At 39.2% G+C, this 26,345-nt stretch overlaps 2 protein-coding genes across 2 annotated transcripts; both read left to right on the plus strand.

The window, feature by feature from the left end:
- The first annotated feature begins 837 nt into the window (after window positions 1-837).
- Window positions 838-10,108, plus strand: impa2 (inositol monophosphatase 2). Its single transcript, XM_085468081.1, has 9 exons — window positions 838-954; window positions 1,273-1,390; window positions 3,238-3,371; window positions 4,886-4,990; window positions 5,238-5,283; window positions 5,470-5,578; window positions 5,765-5,873; window positions 6,598-6,749; window positions 9,331-10,108. Exons 2-9 carry the CDS (start codon window positions 1,328-1,330, stop codon window positions 9,447-9,449), a joined length of 837 nt encoding a protein of 278 aa, XP_085324207.1. The 5' UTR covers window positions 838-954; window positions 1,273-1,327; the 3' UTR covers window positions 9,450-10,108.
- Window positions 10,109-15,098: 4,990 nt separating this feature from the next.
- On the plus strand, window positions 15,099-25,558 carry LOC146701751 (inositol monophosphatase 1-like). The gene is made up of 9 exons (XM_085468082.1): window positions 15,099-15,220; window positions 22,286-22,370; window positions 22,528-22,667; window positions 22,762-22,866; window positions 22,991-23,036; window positions 23,120-23,228; window positions 24,099-24,207; window positions 25,025-25,176; window positions 25,337-25,558. The coding sequence occupies exons 2-9, from the start codon at window positions 22,308-22,310 to the stop codon at window positions 25,462-25,464; spliced, it is 852 nt and encodes a 283-aa protein (XP_085324208.1). The 5' UTR covers window positions 15,099-15,220; window positions 22,286-22,307; the 3' UTR covers window positions 25,465-25,558.
- Window positions 25,559-26,345: the final 787 nt, after the last annotated feature.

Raw genomic sequence — 26,345 nt, forward strand, 5'->3', positions numbered from 1 at the left:
AGCACCTGACCAAATGGTGTTCAGACAACCTGTTCCCAAACACCAGCAAGACTAAGGAGGTCATTACAGACACATGTTGTGTCCGGAAAGAGACAACATGCTCCTGTCTGTCCTCAGACACAGGCAGGAGGTGGAACAGGCGAACAACACTAAGTTCCTGAACATTCACATCACAGCTGACCTGACCTAGCCTTACATTAATATTGCATATACTGTTTCCCTATTATGTGATATTATTTATTGTATGTTTGTGTGTTGTAAATGCTGTCTGATTTAAGTTGAGAAGTAGTGCAAAGAATTTTGCTATGTGACTCCATAATGACAATAAAGCATTCTGAATCGGTTTACCTCCATTAAAAATACATAAATAGAAAATGAAGCTGGGTATAAGAAATATGATCTCACATCAATTTGGAGTGAAATGACACTATTTCAACTGATTTCTGTCATTTTGCATAGTGAGTTTTATTTCGCGTGAAAGCAAAAGCACCTTGAACTGTGTTCTTCAGATTTAGCAAGTATTCGTTATGCCTTGTTTGCAGTGCTTCATTGCCTTTATACTTTTTAAGCCGGCGAGGTCAGTCTGGGGAATTGTACTTATTTACAGTTAATATTTATTTTACTTTTTTGTCAGTTTGATAAGTTTTCTTTGTCTTCTGAATCTAAAATCGCAAATTTCAGCCATTATTTCTGCCTCTTTTGTTCAAGTTAGAAAGTTGGGTACTCGCAAAGACATTTTCCTTTCTCCAGCAGACCCACTGTTTCCTGTAACAACGCGACTGAAGAAAACACATGACAGCCTTCTAGCCAATGATAGCGAAGATTGTTAAATCAAACGGCACAGATTGACCAATTAGGCTGAGAGTTCGGCTTAGCCCCACCTTTCAGTGGCGAAATGTCATTGCTTAGAAGTCATTCATCTCTAGAAGTGCGTTAAATTAGCTCCCTGAACTGGTATGCTACTATATCTTTTTTACAAACACAAATCAATGTAATGATATTGCGCTGTAGAAAAGCCGTTAAGCGTATGTTTGTCATTAGGTATCATCAGCGTTACCTCCAGTGTACATATCCCTTTTTCTCCCTTTAAAAGCTAGCATAGAGGGCTAATTTATGCTATTTGACAGATTTCATTGCTTCTTCAAATTAACGCAGCTAGCTTTCCAGCAGCTAACTCACGTCATATGTCGGTAATCGCAACGTACCGTCATATGCCGGTATATAATTGCACCTTGCTATTGTAAATGACGAAAGTTGTGCTTCTTCCTACAGCTTTCTTCCGTCCGTATTTCCGTTCTGAATATCGCCTCATCTCCCCTTTATCAGCATGAGTGATCCGTGGCAGGAGTGCATGGATTATTGCATAGAGGTCACTAAACGGGCCGGAAAGGTAAGAGGGCCACGTTACCATTTCAGGACTATTTTTTTTTTCTTCCACCCATGAAAATGTATTAAAAATATTTAAAAAATAATCCATGCACACATTACTAAAACACACGTTTGGCGTTTGTTGAGTCATACATTTCCTGGGACAACATGTAAACCTAGTTGTCAAAAATATTTGAAATGCAATAAAACTCTTGGAAACCTCCCAAGATGCGATTTTTATTTAGTTTCTTGTCCCAACTTATTGATTACCAAACTTCTACTCAAAAATATTAAATTTAATATAAGTTACAAATTCAATTTATTTTATTTCACAGCTTGAATCTTTTTCTGAGAAAACTCTGATTTGCCACCATGTTGCCATACATGTGAAACAAACATTAGAAAGTAAAAAAAAACTAAAGAGGCTATTAAATATAATTTCTGTGGTCCTGAACCATTTTAATCATGCAACTAAAGTATCTCATGATATGTTCCTTTGATGCCTACGGTTGACATATCAATTTTGGATATTTATTAGTTGTTTTTCTTAAATACATAGTGCACCCTTTCTTTAATAATATCATTATCTTACCGTTTTTGAAGCCTAAATTTCCCTCCAATTGTAGAATGATTCAGGAGGTACGACTGATGCTACACTTACTTGATTATGGTTGACAACAGTGTGTATGGAAATGCACTTTGAGTGCAAATAATAACCTCAGTAACATGTCTTTCTTTTTAAAGTGAGATATGCCATTAAGGAGAAACTAGCACATAATCCAAAACAAACAACAAAAAAGCCAAATTGCACGTTACACCCATGACTGTGCAGAGAGATATGTAATAAATCACTTCCCACACACTGGCAGTTCAGAAGGTGTATACAGTGTCCACAGTTTTCACGTGATCAGTGTCCCTAATTCAGTATCTGGCCAAATGTGAACTGTGGTCCCAATCGCCCCTGATGCTCCTGAGTGATGCCCTTGAATAATGGCCACACACATTACACTCAAACAATTAGAAAAAATATGATGTTTTTGCAGTAAAGTTATCTCATCCAAAGTGTTATCATTTTATCCTCCTAGGCATTTGTGTGAAATTGTATCATTATTTGTAAATTGTCGAGTTATGGCTAAAAATCGGTTGACCTTGGCTTTTGACCACCAGATTCTTATCTGTTTATTCTTCGACTCTGTTTATGCCAAAATTGAAGAAACTATTCCTGAGAAATGGCTCTTTATGCCTCTGGCCACAGCTGTCCCTAGAAGAGGCATGGAAGAACTTATAACAGTATCATATAAAAATGTACCACAATAACTTTTGACCTCAGATGCATAATGTACAGAGGTCAGCTGTATGTATCGGTGATATAGTTTGGATCATAAATTATTCAGTGTTGGATTTGAAAAAAGAAATAGTTGAATGCAAAGTATTGATGAGCCCAAATAAAATTGGTAGGTACTTGTTAAAAATGCAAATAAAATACTGAGGTAAATGTTTGTTTAAATCAAGCAAAGGTTGAAGAAGCAACCGTGTGGGCGCTTTCATCAAAATCTATTTTACTGCTGCTTACGTATCTCGACATTTGAGCGTAATGTGTGTGTGGGTTGTTTTTATCTTTAATTTTTTTTGTGTGTTATTCCAATGTATACAGAGGCTTCCATCTGTGAAGAGTCACATTATCCAGACACTAGAAACAATAATTACAGCTCATAAATATATTTGGACTTTGTAGCCTAGACATCTTGTCATCTGTGGCACCAACATATGTTAACACCAACACGTGAAGCTAATTAAAGCAGCAGATGTAGTCAGTCATCCAAGAAATCTTTTGTTTTTTTTCCCCTCTCACTTTTGTGTTTCTGCCAGATGATCTGCGAGGCGCTCCAAAAGGACATCGCTGTCATGCACAAGAGCTCAGCGGTTGACCTGGTGACCGAGACGGACCAGAAAGTGGAACAGCTCATTATATCTTCCATCAGGGAAAAGTACCCAACGCACAGGTACTCTACTTCATTAGAAAACATGGACATGAGAGAGGGTATGTGAGCTGATTGGTCTAAGAACATGGTGAGAAGTATGCATGATTTATTATGGTTTAACGATTTTCCATCTAGTAGGGGTGGGAGATATTACCTCAAAAGTATATTATGATATTATAAGGAAATTTCCATTAATGATATTTGTGAGGAAAAAATTGCTGAATGTTTTATCAGTAATTGCAGCTTATGGCCAGCAGCATATATTAGTACAAAGGAACGAAGGGCATGTGTCATCCTTTCTCTCCAATAAGCTGCTGTCACTGATTACAGACTACCTTATTCCAAGTGTGAGTCTAATGAAACAAGGTGCCAGCAGTAGCAGCAGCATTAATGGTGACACAGCATTATATCAAACACATCCTCAGTAGTGTTTTCCCTGGAAATTTTAAGTAAAAACGTATAAAATAACTGCTTACCTTTTTAATTTAACAATAACAGAAGTGACCTAACCTTGTAAGTCTTCAGGAGCTGCTTGATATTGTCACATTATATTTTCTATGTGGGTGTTTGTATCTTGGGCCTTACAGCTTTTTAACCAACTGCTTACGCTACCACGTAACCACATCAATAATTTCCATCCACCATTTACTTTTCCTGTCATATGGAGTTTAACTAGTGAGTGCTATAATAATGCTCTGTGAGGGCCTTTTTATTTGTGTGGGTTTTTTTGCCTCTAGTGGTAAACACACTGATGTTCCCTCTTTTAGCAGGGACAATTTCCAGGCATGTTTTTATTTTTTTAAAGTCCTGTATTTTCTTTGAGGTTGTTGAAGTAGTTCCCTTTTTAGGTACTAAGTTGTTATAGGAGGCTGACATGCTGCTCTTGCTCTCAGACATGGCTAGGCTTATCTTGTTGTTATCCATGCTGGGGAACGTATGGTGTTGCTATCCTTGATTAAGCAATATGACATGTTTTTTTTTTTTTGTTTTTTTTTTAAATAAGTAAAAACACAAACGAACAAATGTATGCCAGTATTATTGTGAATATAGCACAGCCCTACCATCCAATCTTAACTGGAATGCGACCTCTATTTTTACGCTAGTAGTATTAAAACGGAGGTCACATTTGTTACATGTAGTCCCTAATAACACTAGTCCCCTAATAACATGATACCTGCAAATATTAAGAAAAAAGATATTTATTGGTTGGTTGGTTTGTTTACTTTGCTTGCTTAAGACTTTGTTCTACCAAGTCTTAAATTACTGCTACCAGCATATGAAATGTTTATACATGTAAAGATTTCCAAGAGAAATTGAAACACAAGAACTCAGGAAAAAATTCCAGGGTTCCGTAATGTTGCTACAGCCTTGTGTCCAGCGTGGTGGAAATCTAATATCACATATTCTGGTTGGAAAGAAAACAGAGCACGTGTCAAGTGCAGCGTTATTACTTTACAGCTGAGGTACCTGATAGACGATGCATAGAATTATCATACTCTTATTTTCACTTCTTCTCTCTTTTTTTCACTTTGAAGCTTTATAGGCGAGGAGTCCGTAGCAGCAGGCGCCCCCAGCGCCCTCTCTGACAGTCCCACTTGGATTATCGACCCTATCGATGGCACCACCAACTTTGTTCACAGGTAGCACGGTCTGCGATTAAATGTTGTAAAAATCTCTGCGTTACAGTTCTAGCTCTGTTTTTATCTTTGTTGCTCTTCAACTATTTTTATCTTTTAATTAGATTCTTTCTTGGATTGTCCTCTCTGTCAGGGATAATTAGACAACGCTGATGAAACTGAACCGATAATGGAAAAGGATTCCTCTGAGTTTAAACCTGAAGGGAGTTCCATAATTGAATGCTTTATATTGTAACGTTCTCTTTTGCAGGTTCCCGTTTGTGTCTGTATCAATCGGTTTCACAGTGAAGAAAGAGGTATGCTTTATTGTATGCGAACCACTCATGTGTTTAAACTGTGATGTTTTGATTATGTGAAACATTAACATGATTGCAGACCATTAACCCAGTTAATATCTAAAGATTCTCCTTTTATAAAGCTGCTGTCTTTTAACCAGCCCCACATTAATCGGTGCTGTTTTCTGTGCTGCTGCTTGGTCTCAGATAGAGTTTGGGATTGTCTACAGCTGCATCGAAGATAAAATGTACACAGCACGTAAAGGAAAGGGAGCATTTTGCAATGGAGCCCCAATCAAGGTGTCTGGACAAGAAGGTGAATATTGAGAAGTTGCAATTATAAACAAATCCACCAGATGGAGCTAAAATCCTTTCCCTGTACCGGCAACAGACTGCATTTCTGTTTTTCTCAGAGAGCGCAAACCTGCAGCTGTTTGTATAATGAGTGAATAATGATATTTTATTTATTAGTATACTTGTTTTTTTTTTGTTTCCTTCCAAGATATTAGTAAATCCTTGGTGCTGACAGAAATGGGCTTCAAGAAGGACGCCGAGCAATTTCAAACAATGATGGCCAACATCAGAAACATCCTCAGCATCCCTGTACATGGGTAAATATGCACTTCAATATGTACAAGCTGTACATCCAGTGTTAGTTTAATAGTACACCAGACACCCCCTGAACAGCTGCTTATTCAGATATACAGAACAGCTGGTGTATTTGTTTACAGTAAAGCCTAATCATTGTAATTAAGAAGTGCATGAAATTGCTACCACAATCTGATCTTATGCAGGTGTTCTCTCTCACAATAACAACAGCAACAACAACAACAACAGCAGCAACAGGGCAAAGTGAGAGCTTCCTGTAGCAGCTGTTTCTTATTGCATTACTGCCCCTAAAGGTGGTGAAACATCCTGAAAATGACAGCGGTGTTTGTTTTGATACTTCTTTTATGGATGATTGTGGTCAGTGCTAACCTCGATGACCGATAAGTTTGTTTTCTGTGACTTTTTCACAATGAAAAGCCACCCAACAGAGAGAACCTCATATCATGCCTTGAAATCAAATGAAAAGGGGTTGAATGCCGCACTGAATGTCAGATTCTACCTCTAACATCAAATCTACTAGATAGAGGGGTAACTAGAATGTTGCAAAACTGACTGGATTTTGCTGAAGTGCTATCTCCTACCATTAAAAAAACACATTGCTTATCCTACAAAAATGAAAAAAAAAAAAAAAATCAAGAATTATAACTGCAAATGCACCAAAAAACATACTTAACTCTTAGCAGAGCATCTGGAAGTTGAAAGCAAACATCCCATTTCCATCCACAGAATCCGCTCCCCAGGCAGCGCAGCTGTCAACATGTGTCTGGTAGCGTGCGGATCGGCTGATGCTTACTACCACATGGGCATCCACTGCTGGGACATGGCTGGAGGGGCAGCAGTTGTCAGAGAAGCTGGAGGAGTCATCATGGACATTTCAGGTGAGTCACTGAGACAATGTGTCTCCTCAAACAACACTGAACACTGAAAGGCTGCTGAGTCACTGGATGAAATGAAAAATGGAAGGATTGCTGTAGGAGTTTGCTGTACAGAACAAAGCAGCAAGAATGGGCTGCTGTTCTCCAAGTGCAAACACAACAGAAGTTATTGTTTATGAATAATTTATGGTCAATAGTTCTTGTTATTGGTTTTTATCCTTCTTGCTGCTTATAAATGCCCCATGAAACACAGCAAGAGATGAGGAAAGGTTTGCTCCTGGCTTTGCACTTGATACAGAGAATTTTGATCTTAAATTAGGACGTAACTGCTACCCTGACATTTAGTGTGTTAAGGAAGCTGGAGTTTCTCTAGTTTCACAACTGCAATGCTCCTAAGAGTAGGCACAGTCTTGAGTTATGAAGCTGTTTATTTAAAAAGTGCAGTGACAGAAAGCATGTAGTTGGTGGAGCAAGTTTCTAAGTTACTTACTGTTCAGAGTCCCATTTATTTATTTAGTTTTTGATTAGCTGAAGGTCTTTTCAAACGTGACCCTTTTACTGTAAAATCTGAAAATGAGTAAGGTGCTTGGATCTTGTATATACATCAATAACATCCTCACCATCTATTTTTCTCTTGAGCTTATTAGTGTGTTATCTTTGTCACCAGCTTGCATCTTTGATTGGGTGGAGCAGTAAGTCAGATTACTGGCAAACATACAATATGTGTGTATTTGTGTTTAGACAGTAGTGTGTCATGAGTAATAATTGGGGAGGAAAAAAACGATTATTATTATTACCCGTGTGTGTGTGTGTGTGTGTGTGTGTGTGTGTGTGTGTGTGTGTGTGTGTGTGTGTGTGTGTATATACACACACACACTGAAAATCTTGTTAGCTACACCAACAGAAGTGGCTCATTAACGTAAATGCCTAATCAGTCAATTACATGGCATAAAACCAGTGCATTTAGACATGTAGACATGATAAAGACAACTTGCTGAAGCTCATTCGGAGCATCAGAATGGGGAAGAAAGGTGATTTAAGTGACTTTGAATGTGGTTATTAGTGGCAGACAGGCTGATAAAGGATTTCAGAAATGGCTGATCTGCTGAGATTTTCATTTGCAACTATCTCTCGGGTTCCCAACTTGTCGCTGCGGGCGGTCTTTATCCTTCTAGTTCGGGTTCAGAGTCCTGGGAGCTTGAGGGTCCTGCACAGTATCTTTTCTGTTCCTAGGACTGCGCTCTTCTGGACAGAAATCTCAGATGTTATTGCTGGCATCTGATGGAGCCACTCGCCCAATTTGGGCATAACTGCCCCGAGTGCTCCGATTGGGGCAGTTACGGGTACCACTGTTGCTCCCATCCTCCTCATGTTCCTTCTTCCTGATGTTGCTATCACTTATTATAGCTACTTCTAACACTACAGCCATCTTCCTCTGCTTGTACACCACTACTATGTCCGGTTGGTTAGCCATCACCAGTTTGTCTGTGTTTATCTGGAAGTCCCTCAGATGGTCATTCTCAACCACCCCGGCGAGCGTGTCCTATTTTGACCTCAGAACTTCCAGGCCATCCTCTGTAAAGATGTTCCTGTATACTATACCGGCCTCTTGGTTATGCCATTCCATATAGGCTCTGCCTGCTACCATCTTACACCCTGCTGTTATGTGTCAAATTGTCTCATAGGGTCTTGATTGGTGTGGTAAACCCCAGGCTCTACTGATCTTAGTGTTTAGCGCTTGGTCCTGTACTGCTGTTATTAGTGCGTCTGTGCTGTTTTTCAATCCAGCTTTGTCCACCTATTGGTAGGATATCTCAATATCAGCCACTTCTTCTATTTGCTGGTGGTTTAATCCGTGCAAATAGATGGCTCCTCTTCTTCCTCCTCTTCTTTCTTGGGTTTCTGCTGCTTGAGGTATTCACCAAGCATGTGATCAGTTGTGGCCTGATGTGTTCCTGATGTATTCATGGATTTTTGTTGTCTCTCAGTTCAACACTGAACTGGAGCTTATCCCAAGGTTGTGGTATTAAGAGAGGTGGGGTTAGACAGCTTGTGTTCAGGACCAACACAAAGAGACGGACAGCAATTCAAGCTCACAGTCACATCTGCGACTAATTTAGAATCTTCAGTTAACCTAACCTGTAAGTCTTTGGACTGTGGGAGGACACCAGAGTACCTGGAGGGAATCTATGAATGAACAGGAAGATGACGCAAACTTCACACAGACACCATCCAGAAATGGATTCGAACCAGGTCCTTTTGGCTTCAAGGCGCCAATGCTAACCACCGCATGGTAGTCTGTAGTCTTCATATCTTTTTGTCCTCCAAAAACCTCCAATTTCCATTTTTATTTTCAATTTAGAAGTTCCTACAAGATAAGATAATGGCCTTTTTTAACATTCAGCTTCAATAACAGCACAGAAAAGCACCTTCAGGGCTATCAGCTGTTACTCCCACACACATTTTTAACATGCACTGCTTAATGCATCGTCAGAAGCAAGTTGATAATTTAACAACGTATACTGTAACATTGAAAGAAAGAAGAGAATGCGACATTAATTTTTACTTGTCTTTTTTTTACCAGGTGGACCATTTGATTTGATGTCTCGCAGGCTGATTGTGGCCAGCAGCAGAATGATAGCAGAACGCATTGCAAAGGAGATAACAGAGTTTCACGTTGGCAGGGATGACACTGATGACTAGTTAACTGCTGCACTGCTCTCAGCCTGCTCGGCTCATGTAAACACCCTCAACTATTTTGTACATAGAAGGTCTCAAGCCTGTCTTTGCCTTAAAAACAACAACTGTAAACTTACCTCTGAAGAGCATCTGAGAGAGTTTAACTGTTCAGAGCTTACACTTTCAGCCTCTTTTCTGCTTTTTTTTTGTGTGTTTTCACATTTCAGGACTTACCGGTTCAGATACAGACTTTGTATTGCGTTTTAATTTAAACAGATGCGATGGAGTGTATGCCCTTGTTCATATTAGTTTTTATTGTGATGTTTTTAATCACTAAACAGTGTCTTAGTATTTATTTATTCGTGAGAAGATAAAGAAGTCTCATGGTTATTCTTCCTCAACACAGCACTATTAAAACAAATGTAATGTTGAAGTATAAAGTACTTTACTTATACATGAGTAACTATTACATTTTAGAGTCATCACTGGTTTGCACAATGTGTAATGCAAGTATATGTGTACCTACAACTGTACTGTATATCTGCTTTCTTTATCAAGCCAAAGGATAAAGGGTCCTTTTGGCTAAGGAGCAATCCAAGGATGTTTTTCAAAATGTGTGCTTGTTTTATGTGCTTTTGTAAGAATGCAATAAATGCTTTTACTTGCTGTAAAAGCAAATAATATCTCTTACTCAAGACTCTTCTCATTTTTTTGTGGTGCACTGATAAAGTTTTAGAACTGAAGCCCTGCAGACAGGCATCAGCATGCAAGCATGTCACAGCTGTAACCTGAGGAAGGACAATAAATGGCAACAGAACTAAAGAGAACAGAACTTGAATGAATATTTTCTCCTGGGGAAAAAAAAAAAAAGCTGACAGTGCAAATTATGCATGGCACAATATGGAGGGAGGGCGGGATTCAGTGTCTTGACTTGCCTCTTTTGAAGTGTTTGAATAAACCACAAAAGTTAACATGACAAAATCTGTATAAAGACACCTCACATGTTGCGTTGCCTCAGTCAGACAGTCCTTTTAAAAAATGCTATTCCGCTTTGTAAAAAACTTATATTGCCAATATGTGCCACAGTTGTTCTCTGTACGCATTGTTCGACTCCTAAATACCTGAGCGGCATCTCAACAATGGCAAGAATCAGTGATTTGTTGCTTTGACCTCAAGAAAAGATAAATCTATAACTTCCTCTGAAATGCCTCTGAACAAGATCTGAGCGAGTGTTAAATACTAAGAGCTTCAATTTTAAACCATCGTTCTGTTTTTGTGAGTGTGGAAATATTGGCATTCAAAGATACACATTTTCCTTTCTGCTGTAACAAATTCAACAGATGTGATGAAAGACTACTGTCTGCATTTTTTATGGTGTTGTTTTTATATTTATGTGAATGATTAAGCTAGAAAAGAGGAAGGAATTTGATAAATCACTGCAACACTGCACTACTACAGAAACTTTGGAACAAGTGTTCAAGTTTTGACCAGTAGTGTGGCCTTTCTGTATAGACTGAATTAACATACATTTCTATGTAAATTTCCTCCACACACCCATCCATTTTCCAACTGTTTATACATGTATATGTTTTTTAAAATGTAAATTAATGTGTTTTTGCAAGTGTATGATAAAGAGAGCAAGTCTCCAGTGAGTAGCAGTTCTCTGGGCAAGAATGCCTTGTTGATGCCATAATCCAGAGAATAGCCAGACTGCTTTGAACTGATAGGAAGGCAACAATAAATCAAATAATTACTCATTAAACCAAAGCATACAGAAGAGCGTCTCTGAATGTGCCGTACATTGAACCTTAAAACAGAAAACCAGGATAGATGACACTCCTGACAGCTAAGCTACACTTTGCACAGGCTCTTCCAAACTGGACAACAGAAGATTGGAAAAATTTTCCCTTGTCTGATAAGTTTTGATTTGCTGTGCATCCCTTAGTGCTAACTGAGCATTGTTTAAACATCCCAGGCTATCTGAGTACTGTTGTTGACCTTGTCCATCCCTTTATGACCAGTGTAACCATCTTCTGATGGCTGAAAGAAAATGAAGAAAATGCAATATGTAACAGAGCTCGGATCATCTCAAATGGGTTTCTTGAACATGTCAGTGAGTTCAGTGTACTCAAATGACCTCTTCAGTCACCACATCTTAATCCAGCATTGCACCTCTATGATGTGATGGGACAGGAGATTCCCATCATGGATTTGCAGCCAATAAATCTGCAGCAGCTGTGTGATGCTGTCATGTCAATGTGAACCAAAAAGGACTGTTTCCAGCACCTTGTTGAACCTGTGCCATGAACAATTTAAGCACGTCTGGAGGCAAAACTACTACTAGCAGAGTGTATCTTATGAAGTGTCTGCATGCACAGTCGTAACTGTGTACACTCCCACCCTCTGCACACCCATTGGACAGGAATTTAAACATTTTCTCTAACATCTGCCTCAACCCTGCTGCCTCAAGGACAGATACAGGACATTTCCTTCCTTTGTGTAGTTATTTTTTTTAACTCTGTTTTTCTTTTGGGATTTTGTAATTATTTTATTGAGGTACATTGTTTTTTTTATTGTTTGGCTGCTCTAACTTCTGATTATTAAAGCATATTTTCATCTTATGGAACTAATGTACTGTTTAACTGCTTAATGTCTTTATTGTAGAGCCAAAATGAAGTCACCGCATGTCTGTTTTCACAAGAATCCAACAGGAAGACAGAAAATTAAAGCACCATTGAAATCGCTTGTTTTAACACAGGTGAAGGTCCTGCAGATGTCAACTTGCATGCAGATGCCTCAGTCATGAAGTGAGAAAGGACAATAAATGGCAACAGAACTGAAGCCTGTATGACCATGATAATTATTGTTGTAAGTATTCCTGTGACTGGTCTTTTTGTCATTCATTTGTATTTTATTTATTTATTTATCTACTTTCTAACATTCCCCCACAACCCTGTCTCAATGTGTGTACCTGTTTGTCTTGTTTCCATAGATACCGTGTCTGTCCTAATGTGTCTTGCGCTATTGTTTTTCTCTTTTTGAAAATGTTGGTTTAAGAAAAAAAAAGAAGTTACATTTGAAAAATTCTTATTTTGTGCACATTTACGGTTCCAGCACTAGATATGGACGTTTACTGTCTGGACTTGCTTCCTCTGAAATGTCCTAATAAACCGCAAGAAGGAAAATGGCAGAATGTGTCAAGACACCTCCCATCGTGTGTTGCTTAATGCAGCATGACAGTTATGTGAAGTTACGCTATGTTACTGTGATAACACAAAAAGCTCCCATGCTTGCTCATACGTTATTATGTACAGCTATTATTGCAAAAAGAAGAAAAAACCCACTGTCTGTATCCATTGTCCGGAAAGGCTCCCAAACCCCTCTGTGGCATCCTAAAAGGGCTCTGACTCAGCGATGTGTTGCTTTGACCTAGAAAAATGATAAATCTATAAAATAAAAGCGTGAGCAAGAAAAATGTCTCTTGCGGCAAACAGGAAACCAAATAAACAGAAAACAGGCCTCTGACACTCCATAAAATACGGGAAAAAACCACTTGCTGCTATCGTTGTGATTTAGTGGAGAGATAAAAGCATTCGCAGCCATTACTCCATGTAAAATTCTCCGCTGCATTTCCCCTGCCCTTTCAGCCAGTGCTGCAGAGACTGCACATGCAGAGTGGTGGACTGCCCCCTGGGCTGATGAGCTCTATAAAATAGTCCAGAGTTTTTCTCTCCGTGGGCTGTTTTTTCAGCTGATGGCTAATAAATGGCTTTAAAACACTTTACTTGAGCAAACTCCCGTTGTATGTGCTGCAACCCCCCTTCCACAGAAATCAATGGTGTGTGTTTGTATACAACAGGGGGTAGCGACGTAATCACCAGTGTTGGGAATGGCTTCCGAAGTCAGTCAGCTAAAAGCCAGCGCTTCCTCTTCTAGCTTTCACCTTTACACCAGCAGATGTTAAACAAATCAGTTCTTGCAACTTTAAAATTTAAATACCCCCCCCCCCCCCCCGTTTTAGCTGTAGAGTGACTACAGATTCATTACAGGCTCTCATTGACAGTAAAGAAATGCCAACCATTGTTCTTTAAAAAAAAAAAAAATACAGAGGCTGTGCTTTTTGTATCAAACATGTTTAAACAGCTTTAGTTAGACTTTTATGTAGAATTTAGTGTTTTTTTCTTTGTTTCAGTCACTTACTTATCATTTTGTGTTCTGTTTATGACTGTGATTGTAGTTATTGTTTAGCAATGGCAAGACCTTCCCTCCCTTCTGACATCAAGAGACACTCCCACTGTTAAACTGTTTGAGAAAGAACTTGGTCGTGCTTTTGCCTTTTTTTCTGAGGCCATTGTGACTTTCGACAGCTAGACTTCGACAGGGTCGACAGCTGAACATTACGGTGTAAATAGCTGAAGTTGGGGTAATGGCAGAACAATTTCAGCAAGTCTTTTTTTTTTTGTGGAAATGGGTAGAAGTGGTTTCAGATTAAGCACTGGCACTTTGTCAAAAGAAAAAATGTATGATGGCCGTTGTACTATTAGAATATAGTTTTCACACACCTATCCATCTATTCATTCACCCATTCATCTAACTGGGTTTCCAGCCATGGTGATGGGGGTTGGTGGCTTCCTTAGCCAGCACTGGGAGAAAATTGGAGTACAACTGCAATGTCCATATTTTTTAATTTCCACATACTTTAACTGAATATTAACCTGATAACCACAGCTATGTTTATGTCATAGACTAAGATCATAAATTATTATCTTTACATATTGGCATTAGCTTAAATCACTGCTTTGTTTTAAGTACATCCTCTCAGAGCTAAAAGCACCAACTCATGCTAGTTCATCATCACATGATGGATACTGTGTACCATTTGGGTATGTGAAGCACTTTCAGTCACAGTTATTTGGATGATAGACCGTGCAATGCAAGTCCACTTAGCAGATCCCTGTAGGAATAATGGCAACCTAACAGACACCCCGCAGCCCTCCATCAGGAAGAATTCCCACTTGCTGCAATATAAACCACTGGTCTCTAGCCTCCTACTGCTCTGCTGTTCAGAGAAGGGAAATTGGAGGCAGCCCTCCTGCTGGCCTGCAAATTCCAATCAAGTGATGAAGAACAATCTAGATCTTGGCTTCCCTGACTGTACATTTAATTTGTAGCTTATTTCTTCTCACTTCACAGGAAATCCTTAACATTTACAAAAGTCCAGCTGACAGCATACAATACTTGTTCATGTTTTAATGGCCTAATTTTTGCCTTTTACAGTCAAAGAAAATGTGCTTTGCTGCGCTAAAGATACTCTAGTGCAGCGGTCCCCAACCCCCGGGCTACGGACTAGTACCGGTCCGTGAGTCGTTTGGTACCGGGCCACGAAAGTTGAGGTTCGGGTGTGAAATGTGTGGTTTTCAGGGTTTTTATCGGTTTTTAGTAGGGGTGCAACGATATTCGTATCGATATTGAACCGTTCGATACAGTGCTTTCGGTTCGGTACGCATATGTATCGAAAAATACAACATTTGTAATTTATTTTATCAACTTTCCTTCTGACGATGCTGTCTGTGTTGAGCGCTCAGTGAATCTGCGTTCGACTACTCCGCCTAGGCTGCACTGTCGAGCGCAGATCCACTGAGCGCTCAACACAGACAGCATCGTCAGAAGGAAGAGCGCAGGGCAAGCTTGCAAGACAGAAGTTAAGCTCTCCTTGCAAGATGGACCTCCCCCACTCTCATTCAGATCTGGCGTTTGGAATTATTTTGGTTTTCATGTGACGTATGACCCTGAAGGTAAGCGAGTCATGGACTAAAGTAAAACAGTATGTTGGATGTGCCACGCAATGCTTAATTACATGGGTGGGAACTAGTGTGTTAGCGCAGTTAGCTCGTTAACGTGTTGGCCGTCTAGCCCCATGCACGGGGCGATCGGCGGTAGCTCGTTAACGGAGATTTGCCGTGTTGTGGCGTTAAGGTCATTTCAACGAGATTAACCTGAAAGCACTAGTGGGAACACAACGAATATGACTGCACATTTACACCGACATCATCCTAGTGCAAAGACAAAAACAACAAGCATGCTACTAACTTTAGCCGAGTCATTTAGACAGCTGTTAGCACATGATTCTCCTTATGCTGCTGAGAATATAGCCCAGAAGAAGCGGATAGTATAGCTTTTATTTTGGAAAGAGACATTTCTCTGTAATAAACTCTCTTTTCCAAAGATGCATGATTCCTCAATCAGATACAGGGCTCGCAAAATCGCTAGCCCGACGTCCTGGGGCTAGCGATTTTTTCAGTCGGGCTACCAAAATCTATCTCTTCCCTGCCCGTCGGGCTATTGTAGGAAAAATAAATGTCAATGCTTTTGCATTCTTTCAGAAATGTAGCTGGGTAATTATGTCATTGGCATCGGTGAGCCACTGTCAATATGTGACATATTGAAGTCGCGTTTGAATTTGCGCTTGTTTTTTGCTTTCACTTTGCAATCGCGCGAACTGTGTATAGAGAGCGACAGCACTGATCTGTGAGTGATGATAATTTGTGCACCAATTCCTCTGACATCGTCTTATTAATCGTTAGCTTACTATGCAAACATGACGCAGCAAGCTTAAACATGTGAGAGGTTGATCGCGCAGAGAATCGCTGAGCTTATGTGAGTCCGTGTGTAAAAGCAGCAGTATATATATTTTAGTTCTGCTGAGCCAAATAAGACAGGTCAGGGTGAAGAAGTGACAGCCAAAGAAAAGCTTACCACAAAACGGAGAAGTTATGACAAATGAGACTATAAGGCAAAAAGAAAGTGCAGCTTTATGGTTTCATGGACAAAAGAATTTCTGTTGCTGCAATATGACGAGCTAAATAACCAGGGCTGCACATAAGTGGTCCGCAGGTGCGCATTCGCTGTCAAAATAAAAAACACGCACAAGGGTTAGGGTTAGGGTTAAATTTAAAAACTGTACTTTTGAGTTAAAATATATATTTATAATTTTAATAAATGACAAATTAAAAAGGCATGAACATTTTTTTTGTATCGAAAAAATATCGAACCGTGACACCAAAGTATCGAACCGAACCGAACCGTGAATTTTGTGTATCGTTGCACCCCTAGTTTTTAGCATTATTTTGTTATCGTTTTTGTTGTTTACTCATTTTTTCTGGGTCGTTTCACGTGTGTTATGAATAAATCTTCTTTTTTCGGTACCGGTACTAGTTTTATTTGGTTGTATTTATCTGCGACACCTTAAAGGCCGGTCCGTGAAAATATTGTCGGACATAAACCGGTCCGTGGCGCAAAAAAGGTTGGGGACCGCTGCTCTAGTGGTAGCTCTACTACCATGCTAATTTGAATTTCTAAAGTTGCTTGTAAAAAGTAGCTCAGTACATGGAAATACTAAAGGAATCTAAACCTATGATAACACTGAATTACTATATGGTTCATTTTTTATATTTTATACTTATATTTTTTGTGGGCAGCAGTTAGCACTATCATATCACAAAAGGAAGGTCCTGGGTTTGAATCCAGCTCTCGCCATGTCTGTGTAGGATCTATCTGGGTACTCCAGCTTCCTCCCGGAGTTTAAAGACATGGGGTTAAGTTAAGTCTAATTCTAAACTGGATGTAGGGGTGAATGTGAGTGTGGCTGTTGGTCTCTGTGCGTTAGCACTGAGACAGACTGGTGAACTGTCCAGTTTGTACCCTACCTCTCACCCTATGGCAGCTGGGATAGTTACAGCCTCCCCCCCAACACCTGAATTGAAAAAGTGGAATAATGTCATCAGTTCCTTCACCACTTTGGACAAAACTAAAATATAAAGTATTTTGAAGAACTGCTCACAGTTCCCAGAAGAATATACCTTTAGTAATCCTCAGAGTTTCACTCCTATTGCACCATCAACAGGTATAAAAAACCCCACCAACTATTTGACAGATTCCCATACGATGTGGTTCATATATTCTGGGTGCTATAAAATGAACTGAAATCATTTCCTTATTGGTATTATATTGGATGGATAAGTGAGCAGGTCTCTGGGGGCAAACTTGCAAAAGGTCCCCCACAGGTTTTACAAAGAAGAAACACACCCAGTCTTAAGGAGATTTGTGTCTCTTTGCAGTTTTAAGTACTTCTGTGTCTCATTGTTTTGTGCCTTTGTGGTTCTGAGATTGAACTGCCACCAAGAAATGTTAAGTATCACTTCAAACTGAGGCTCTAGATCAGGGGCCTTTTGCTCTTTGGGATGCTGGGTTTGTGCCTGGTAGGCAGTAATCCATCCACTGAGCATCATCATGAGGTAGAATTACTAATTTTACCAAATTACTACAACACCAATTACTTTGCCATGTGCATCAGGGTAGCATATTACTAAGGTGGAAAATGTGTTAAAAATTTAACTGTGAGCATGCTGTCTTTCTGGAGCCTACTACTGAGCCCCATTGTCCCCAAGTACAGCTGGAAGTCTTATTGATAGATCAAAAGGGGCTTGGTGACTTGATAAAGCCTCATCTTTCAGGGTGCACCGCTGACCTTCATGGCAGGCCTCAGTTACAGCTGTGATTCAAGGCAACCAAACATCCGAAACATCCATCATCCCGGATAAATTATTCATAACGGACCTGCCAGGGAGACAGCAGGACTGATGTATTTGTTTTGCTTGTCCTGTCACTTTCGTCTGTGTGTCTCCCAACATTTCTGAGAACATCTTATATTTAGTGCACAACGGAGACATCGGGGTGACAACTGCTCTCCTGCAGCTCCCAGTCAAATAAAACTTTCAACAAATCCCACCATGTAATATCCCACTCTGAACTGTTTTAATTCAACAGAGGTAGCAAATCCACAACTTCATCAAGGGGACGATGAAGCAGATTGTTTAACAAAGCTGTTGTCATGTGAAGACCTTAAGGATCCTTGCAGATGTAGTTTTTTTTTTCCAAACATTTGCGTCACCACTCATGTTGTCATGACTTGCAGATTAGCAAACTGCAGAAACAGGCTGAACATATTCAACACCCATGAACGCAAGTTATGAAAGGTGTGGCAACGTCAAGCATCATGCTGAAACGTGCCCTGGAAAAAAAACGACTGTTCTGCTTCATGCAGACATATCACACAATGTAGAAGACAGCACATATTTTGCTATGTCTTACTAGCCCTGTTTAGTATATAGAAGGTCACTTTCCCAGGGTCGGGGGTTGTTGTCCTTAGATATAAACGAGCCACATGTCTCCATTGTCGTCACGTTTGAAATCACAAGGCAGACAGAGATGCAACATCACGTCCTTGAGACGTGCAAAATTTAACTGAACAATTTGTCTTGCTGCAAAGAATTGCTCCACGCAAGACCACTGTCAGGGCGAGAAGTGGCATTATGACTTTGTAAAAAGAAAAAAAGCACAAAAAGTGTTTTGTAATGCCTCAGGACCTGAGTGCAGCATGTATTTGAAAGATAGATAGGATATGTATTATGACATGTCTGAGTCTAAACAGTCAAGACTGGTTTTGCCAGACTTAAGTAGACTTTATTAGACATTTTGAGCGTCTTGTAGCTGTTGTGCCAAACAGATGATTCCAACAGAAAACGAGAGTATTTTCACATTTAAGTTGCCTCACAGTACAGTTGGATATAAAATCTGACTGAGATATACACATTTAGACACATAAATATTGATGCTTATGGATGTGTTTATCTGTTGTGTTTACTTCTACTCAGTTCATGGGGAAACTGTAAAGACTTTATCCAACTTCCAGCAGGCACATTGAACAACAGCCATGCACGCACACATAATTGAGACCGACTCACCAGGGGACCTTTCAAACTATTTTCCACCAGTGGAATACAATAAAAGGACATAAAGAGAAAGCTCAATGGATGTGAAACTGCCAGGAAATATAAAACTAAGCGAAGCTTTGTTTGTCATACCAAATCATGTGTTAAAAGTCCAGAGCTGGAATGTAATTTTTGATTCCTCCAAAAAAGCAACCTAAGATTTCGAGCCCTAAAAATCAGTCATAATTTATAATCCAATATCAAGACTGAGAGTGTGGGAATTTTCTGGGATGCATTGTTCTGTATTCGATTACAACTCACAGAAATGTATGGCAGCGGGCTGTGTTTTCCTATGGGACTCCACAAGAATTAGGGAGACACTCAAAATTTTCCACTTACTTTTTTAAGGATAAGGATGCACTCACTCTATGGTGAATGTGCCATCAGGTTGTTGTAGGTCTCCCTGAGATGGGACAGAATGTTTTCTTCCTCTGATTGCTGTGAGAACCATCTGAGGGCGGTCCCAGTACTTTTCCCACTTTGTCATGCCAGCCTTTTTAGCTGCTTCATCTCTTCAATGAGGCAATTTAAAGTTAGGCTTTTCTAAAGAACTTGCAGTAGTATCTCGAGGCAACCTGACTCCGCAAGGTAAGGCTTCTTATTTTTTAAATTCTTCACATTAAACTTTTCTTGGATTTTTTTTTACAAAGCATTCTCTGATCTGCTTGGACACACTTTAGAAGTAGATCTAATCCATGTGAAGCAGAAGAGCTTAGACACTATATGTTCTGCAGTACAGTAGTACCTCAGGGCACAATGTACTCAAGGGTGTTGTCTTGTCCTTAAGTAACAGGCAGTTCTCTCTGCAGGCATGCTGTCTGCAAATCCTCAAATCAATTTAGCTGGGAGTGTATTTAAATGTGATGCAATTTATGTATCCCTAAGTGCATTACTAACTAATTTTCATTTATGATAGGAATGATACGCTCAGTTCCTTTTACAGCCTTCTTAGCACAGATATACTGTGCTATAAAACAGACATTCTGATAGGTGGAAGCAGCATGGATTAGCTGGGACACTTTTCTGTTTTTTCTTTTTTTTTTTTTTTGAAGAAAACCCCCCAAAACAATGCCAAAGAGAGAGAGACGGTGAAAGTGGTCAGGCAACAATATCTATGTATTAATATTTAAAAAACCAAAATGTGATATGAGGTAGTGATGCCTAATTGCAGCAGCCATTAAGAGCAGCCATATGACATGTTTTGGTACAATATATGTGGCACACCTACTGCACATTTGTCTGATGTTGTTGATATTAGTGCATAACAGTGCTCACAACTTCAGTCTTACACCAATAAATATCTACTGTTGTATAAACAGTTTGCTAATTATGCAGGCTTATAGCAGTATTTTATTGGTTTGACAGACCAAAAACAAAACTGAGTTTGAACCCACTAAACAAACCAAAAGGGGGGAAAAAAGCAGTAAATAGTGGTGGATTTGGCCATTCTGGTGCACAAGGGGAGAGACAAAGACAGGGCCATTCAAACACCTGTGATAACCACAAAACCTGTCAGTATCCTGCTCCCTAGTATTACATGAAAATAAATTGATGTTGTGATTAAAGTCTCTACTGTCAAATTTGAAAGTGTTTCCTCTCCACATAATGCCAGAGGAACATGGTGCAGTCCAATTGGCAATCAGCACCCTTTTAGCTGCAGCTGATGTAATGCAGCTTTGATCCTTCTAACACAATTCAGCAGGCACCTCCAGCAGAAAGGTGGTAACTCAAAGAAAGCTGGGTTATTGAAACACAAATTAAAGGAGTTATTTGAAAAGAGTGGTTTGCTTAAGTGTGTGAACTCCCAGTTCAGATATTGTGCTTTAAACATTTCATAGCAACGCTCTGAATATATGTACCTCCAATTTTTGTGTCTTTTGTATTTTGGTTATGTGCATTTTAAATGTTTTGCAAAGTTGGAAGTTTTAGAGAGACTTGAAACATCATCTTTAAGTATAGTGACCAGTGTTGGTCAAGTTACTTGAAAAAAGTAATCAGTAACTAATTACCGATTACTTCCCCCAAAAAGTAATCCCGTTACTTTACTGATTACTTATTTTTAAAAGTAATTAATTACTTAGTTACTTAGTTACTTTTTAAAAACACGATTTACAACCTGAATAGGTGATAAAGCGATAGATCTTTCAGCCCAATTCTACTTTTTCTGCATAATCCATCATACAAAATGTAATCAAATGGAAAAGTCTTTTTTTAAAACTTGTTTTATTAGTTTTAATCTTTTAATTCCAGAACATAAAATAAAATATTTTTTTGTGTTTACACTCAGTCTTTCAAATAGATGCAAGTAAAACACAGCAGAAAATAAATAAAGTCAAAGACTCAGCGGTCCTGTTGCTCTATCTTCACCTGTAAAGCAGGACTGCGGTAGGCGGAGGTTTACCCTGGTGCAGGTGTGCCGCAGCGGTCAGTTGAAGAATCCGCAGTTTCTCTGTGAGTTTCCCATTACGTCATAGCGCACTCGGTGCTTGCTTGGAAGTTTAGGGGTTTTTTTCGCTGTAAAAAGACGTTTTCTTCCCACGCACAACGGACACTAATGTTTTTGTCACTTTTTATGGAATCAAACTCAAAGTAAGGTCAGTACTTCCACGCTTTAAACGCTGCACGCTCATACTCTCTCCCGCACTCGATATATGATCCATTGTTGATCTGCACACAGCTGTTGTCACGAACATCGCACTTGCTTATGTCACTGTCATGAGACATTCTCGCAAAAAAAAAAAAATCAGGGTTTTAGTAACGCAGTAACGCAGCGTTCCTACGGGAAAGTAACGGTAATCTAATTACCGTTTTTGCAATAGTAATCCCTTACTTTACTCGTTACTTGAAAAAAGTAATTGGATTACAGTAACGCGTTACTCTGATAGTGACACATTCTTTGTGAATGCCCATGAGGATGGACAAAATAACTTGGACATTTGTTGCATTGTTTAGCTCTGCCTTGTGGATGCTCTAATATTTTTTGGCTGTAACAATTTTACAGGCTGGTTTTCTTTTTCAAACTCTCCTAAGCAAGCCTCCATATAAAAGCAAAATGGAAGATCCATGGCAGAAGGCATATGACTTTGCTGTTGCAGTGGCAAGAAAAGCTGGAGCGGTATGTCTTGAACACCCATTTGTTGTCTGGTGACTAACTTCAAGTGTACACACAGCATTAAACATTACACTACTAATGTTTAAAAAGCTGAAATGGGCATTCTTTAAAAAAACAATTTAAGGTGGATTGACAATGTGCCAAAATTTAATTTAATCAGGAAATTAGGAAAGCTGGAGAGAGTGAAATCAGAGTCATGACAAAGAGCTCCACTGTGGACCTCGTCACCAAGACTGATGAGAGGGTTGAGAAAATCATCATCGGGTCTCTTAAAGAGGAATTCGGAGAAGGCACGCACTGGTGAGTCATGCATACCCACCATCCCCTATTTATATATATATCTGTTGTTGTATGTGGGTATTCCTCACTGATCCACTGCTGCTTCGTTCTGCAGTTTCATTGGGGAGGAGTCAGTTGCCAAAGGCGAGCCATGTATCTTGACTGACAAACCTACATGGATCATAGACCCAGTGGACAGCACCACAAACTTTGTACATGGGTAAGCTTTTTAAGTGATGTAAGGAAAGATGCATATAACTTTCTAGGCTCAAACAACTTTTGATAAGAGTGTCTATTTAAGCTTTTCTGACTAACTAATGCAATACACATGAAACTGCTTGCAGATTCCCATTTGTGGCTGTCTCTATTGCATTTGCTGTCAATAAGGAGGTATGTCAAATGAAGCTACTATATTAGAGAAAATGCGCACAGATCTCTGGATTAGTCAATCTTAAAAATGAAATCTGTTTCAGTTGGAGTTTGGTGTGGTATACAGCTGCTTGGAGGACAAGATGTACAAAGCACGACGGGGGAAGGGAGCTTTCTGTGATGACGAACCCATTCAGGTGTCTGATGTGAAAGGTACAATGTCCTCATGACACACGGTTTAGTCTGTTATGTAAAAACTGGCAAATGGACACCGTATTAAACCCCTGTTGTGCAGTAACATGATGGACTTCTCCAGTAAAATCTTATCCCCCTTCTTTATTAAAAAATTGTCCAACAAAATTGCCTACATGAGCAAATTTGAGTCTATTTACCAGTACTTTTAATGTTTTATCGAACTGATTTGGAAAATAGGAAATTTGAGCTTGATAAAGGATTGTGCATCGGTATTATCAAGGATGACTAATTAAACATAAATCTGCATTATACTCTGGAGTGATTTAACATCCTTATCCAAGATTCCTTTAGAACCGTTCCCCAACTTATTTATTTATTTTTACTTAAACTTTTTTTTTTGTATTACTTGCTACATTACTAATGGAATTGACATTTGGTGTTTGTGTCACTTTGGGGACGAGTGTTGCTGAGCTATCGGGGTTTTGTCCGAGGGTGACACAGTTGACAGACTTCTCAAACACTGAATAATTTGATGCATATTAATGAGTTTTAAGGACACTGTTTTAATGATTTTGAACGAACTGGTGATGAAAATGAGATACAAATTCATGTATCCCTGTTTTGATTTGAATACCAAATCAGATGCTTTTAAAAAACAAACAAACAAACAAACCCCAAATTCTAATATGTACTGCAAAAGTAGCAGAACTGGTCAATTTCTAATTAAGACGAAATGTGCCCTGATTTAAGAACAACATTTTGAAATGAACATTTGTGTCCAGATTTATCAATATTCCCAATGTACCACTTTCTGAAACTTCTGAATTTAGTAATAAGGTGTATATCTACTGTTGCATACTAAGAATGTTAGACTTGCTCTCATTGCAGACATTAACCAGTCAATAATCATCTCTGAACATGGAACTGATAGAAGCCCAGAAAAAGTGACAAAGATCTTCTCCACAATGCAAAAGAACCTCTGCATCCCAGTGCATGGGTAAGTGGGCCTGGATTGAAACGCTATACTGTGCATTGCAGTCAAAAGTCATTTCCACAGGGATTTTTGCAGCCACAACTCAACAAAATTGCCTGAATTTTTTATTTTATTTTATTTTTTAAATCTATGTATATTCAACATGACAGGGAAATGCATAAATTGCTGTCAAAGGAACAGGCGTATTGCCTGTTGTATGCAGATCAATACAGCCTGCTCTGATTAGGTGTCAAATAGTCTAGTTTTTGTCTAAGCAGCTGGCATCTCGCATAAACAAGGTGTCCTTTAAGTCTGTGCCATGAAGCAATAGTGAGACAAGTCCCATATGGAGGTTTGTAAAGGACCTGTAGACTCAGCTTTAATCGCAGAGGTTAAACAGGATGATTTTTAAAGGAGTGTTTTCAGCCAAAGTCCCATCTTTATCTAAACCTTACAAAGTAACTTTAAAATTCCTAACTAGCTAGTGAAGGTAAAGGGTGGTGAAAGGCATACTGTATGCCAAGGAACACCAACAGTAAAGAGGGTGAAACCAAAACATTTAATGTGTTAAAATGATGCAATAAGTTCAAACTCAAGGTAGATGATGAAACTGCTTTAGAGCAACAAAACCTGCATTTCCCCTTTTTATCTGTAAATATATAAAGTACCATGATGGATTGTTCCACATAACTTTGGCTTCATCATATTTAAAATGAAGAGTCATGTGTCACTCAGTGTTGAACTTGGCAGCAAAGTTGCTGTTGTTGACCGGTGGTATGTTTTCCTCACTGCTACTGCAATTCCCAGTATCCCTTTGATTTTTTTTTTTTTGTCCTGACAGGCTACGTGGGTCAGGAACAGCTGCTACAAACATGTGTCTTGTGGCGACCGGGGCAGTTGAGGCTCTCTTTGAGATCGGGATCCACTGCTGGGATATTGCCGCTGGTGCAGTTATAGTCAAAGAAGCTGGAGGAATCCTCCTGGATGTTGATGGTTTGTATGATTTCTAAAAATCTTCTCAAACAGCTGGTTATGAAGCATATGTGCTTGGAAATGAGTGTTAATGAATATCATTAAAAAAGCAATATATTACTTGTTGAAAACACTGACTGCAGGAGTCCTTCTCAATAAAGGCTTTGTTTTGACAATATAGGGGAACCATTCGATCTAATGTCTCGGAGGATGATTTCAGCAAACAATGAGACTATTGCTAAACGGATCATCAAGGAAATAGAAATATTCCCAGTGGTGAGGGATGACGCTCCAATAGAGAAGAAGTGAAGGTGCTTGATGATCGTTTATACTGAATTTCAAGTCCGCTGCAAAATGGGAACAAGAAAAGCTCTTTCACACCTTTGTCAGAATAAAAATCTCTTTGCTGTACTCGGTTTTCTTAATGTGAGTGCTGGATTTTTGACTGGCTGCAGATTTTACATATAGATTCAAAGTAAGTCATCAACTGAAGGATGAAATGGTTATAATTTTGAATACTTGCATAATTTGCACATGGTTTGCTTATGGCTTTCCATTTGTATAATATAACACATGGGGAGCATTCAGCCTTAGAGCTGAAGGCTTATTGGCTGGATTTCCAGTCGCTGTTTATCTCTGTACCAATCCGATGGAAATGGGTGAATTTAATCTAAGGTTCTTATCAGTGGAGATGATGGTCCTCTGCAGTTAATTGAGTCCATGTTGGAGTCACTTGATAAACACTGATCTGGTCAAGTGTCATATAATTAATGTGGTTAACACTGCTGCTGTTCACACAATTTATTCCTCATATAAACGTCGTCCACTAGAGGTCAATAATGCATCAGGAATTCAGTGGGATCTTCAAGGACGTTTTTTTTTTTTTTAAATTTATTTATTTTATCCCCCCCTCCCCACCTGCTGCTGCATTTCTTAAAATTAAAGGCTGCTTCTGTTCTCTGGTTTAAAAACAGACAAAATTCTCCATTGTGTCGCTAAACTTCTACATTTTCCCTCCATGATGAGAAGTTTCCCAACTTCCAGTCTTTTTTTTAATATTTCGTCTGCGCTCATGCTGTAAAATAACATCTGGCTTCACAATGAATTGGAGAGGAAGTGGGGGGGGGAGTGGGAGAAAGGTAGAACAAGCTGAGGGTGAAAGGAAGCAGGAATGGCGAATGGAGCAACAA

This window comes from Copadichromis virginalis, linkage group LG9 (assembly GCF_057382275.1).
Source record: "Copadichromis virginalis isolate Kocher_CV1m ecotype Utaka linkage group LG9, C_Virginalis_male_GT1.1, whole genome shotgun sequence".
Taxonomy (NCBI): domain Eukaryota; kingdom Metazoa; phylum Chordata; class Actinopteri; order Cichliformes; family Cichlidae; genus Copadichromis; species Copadichromis virginalis.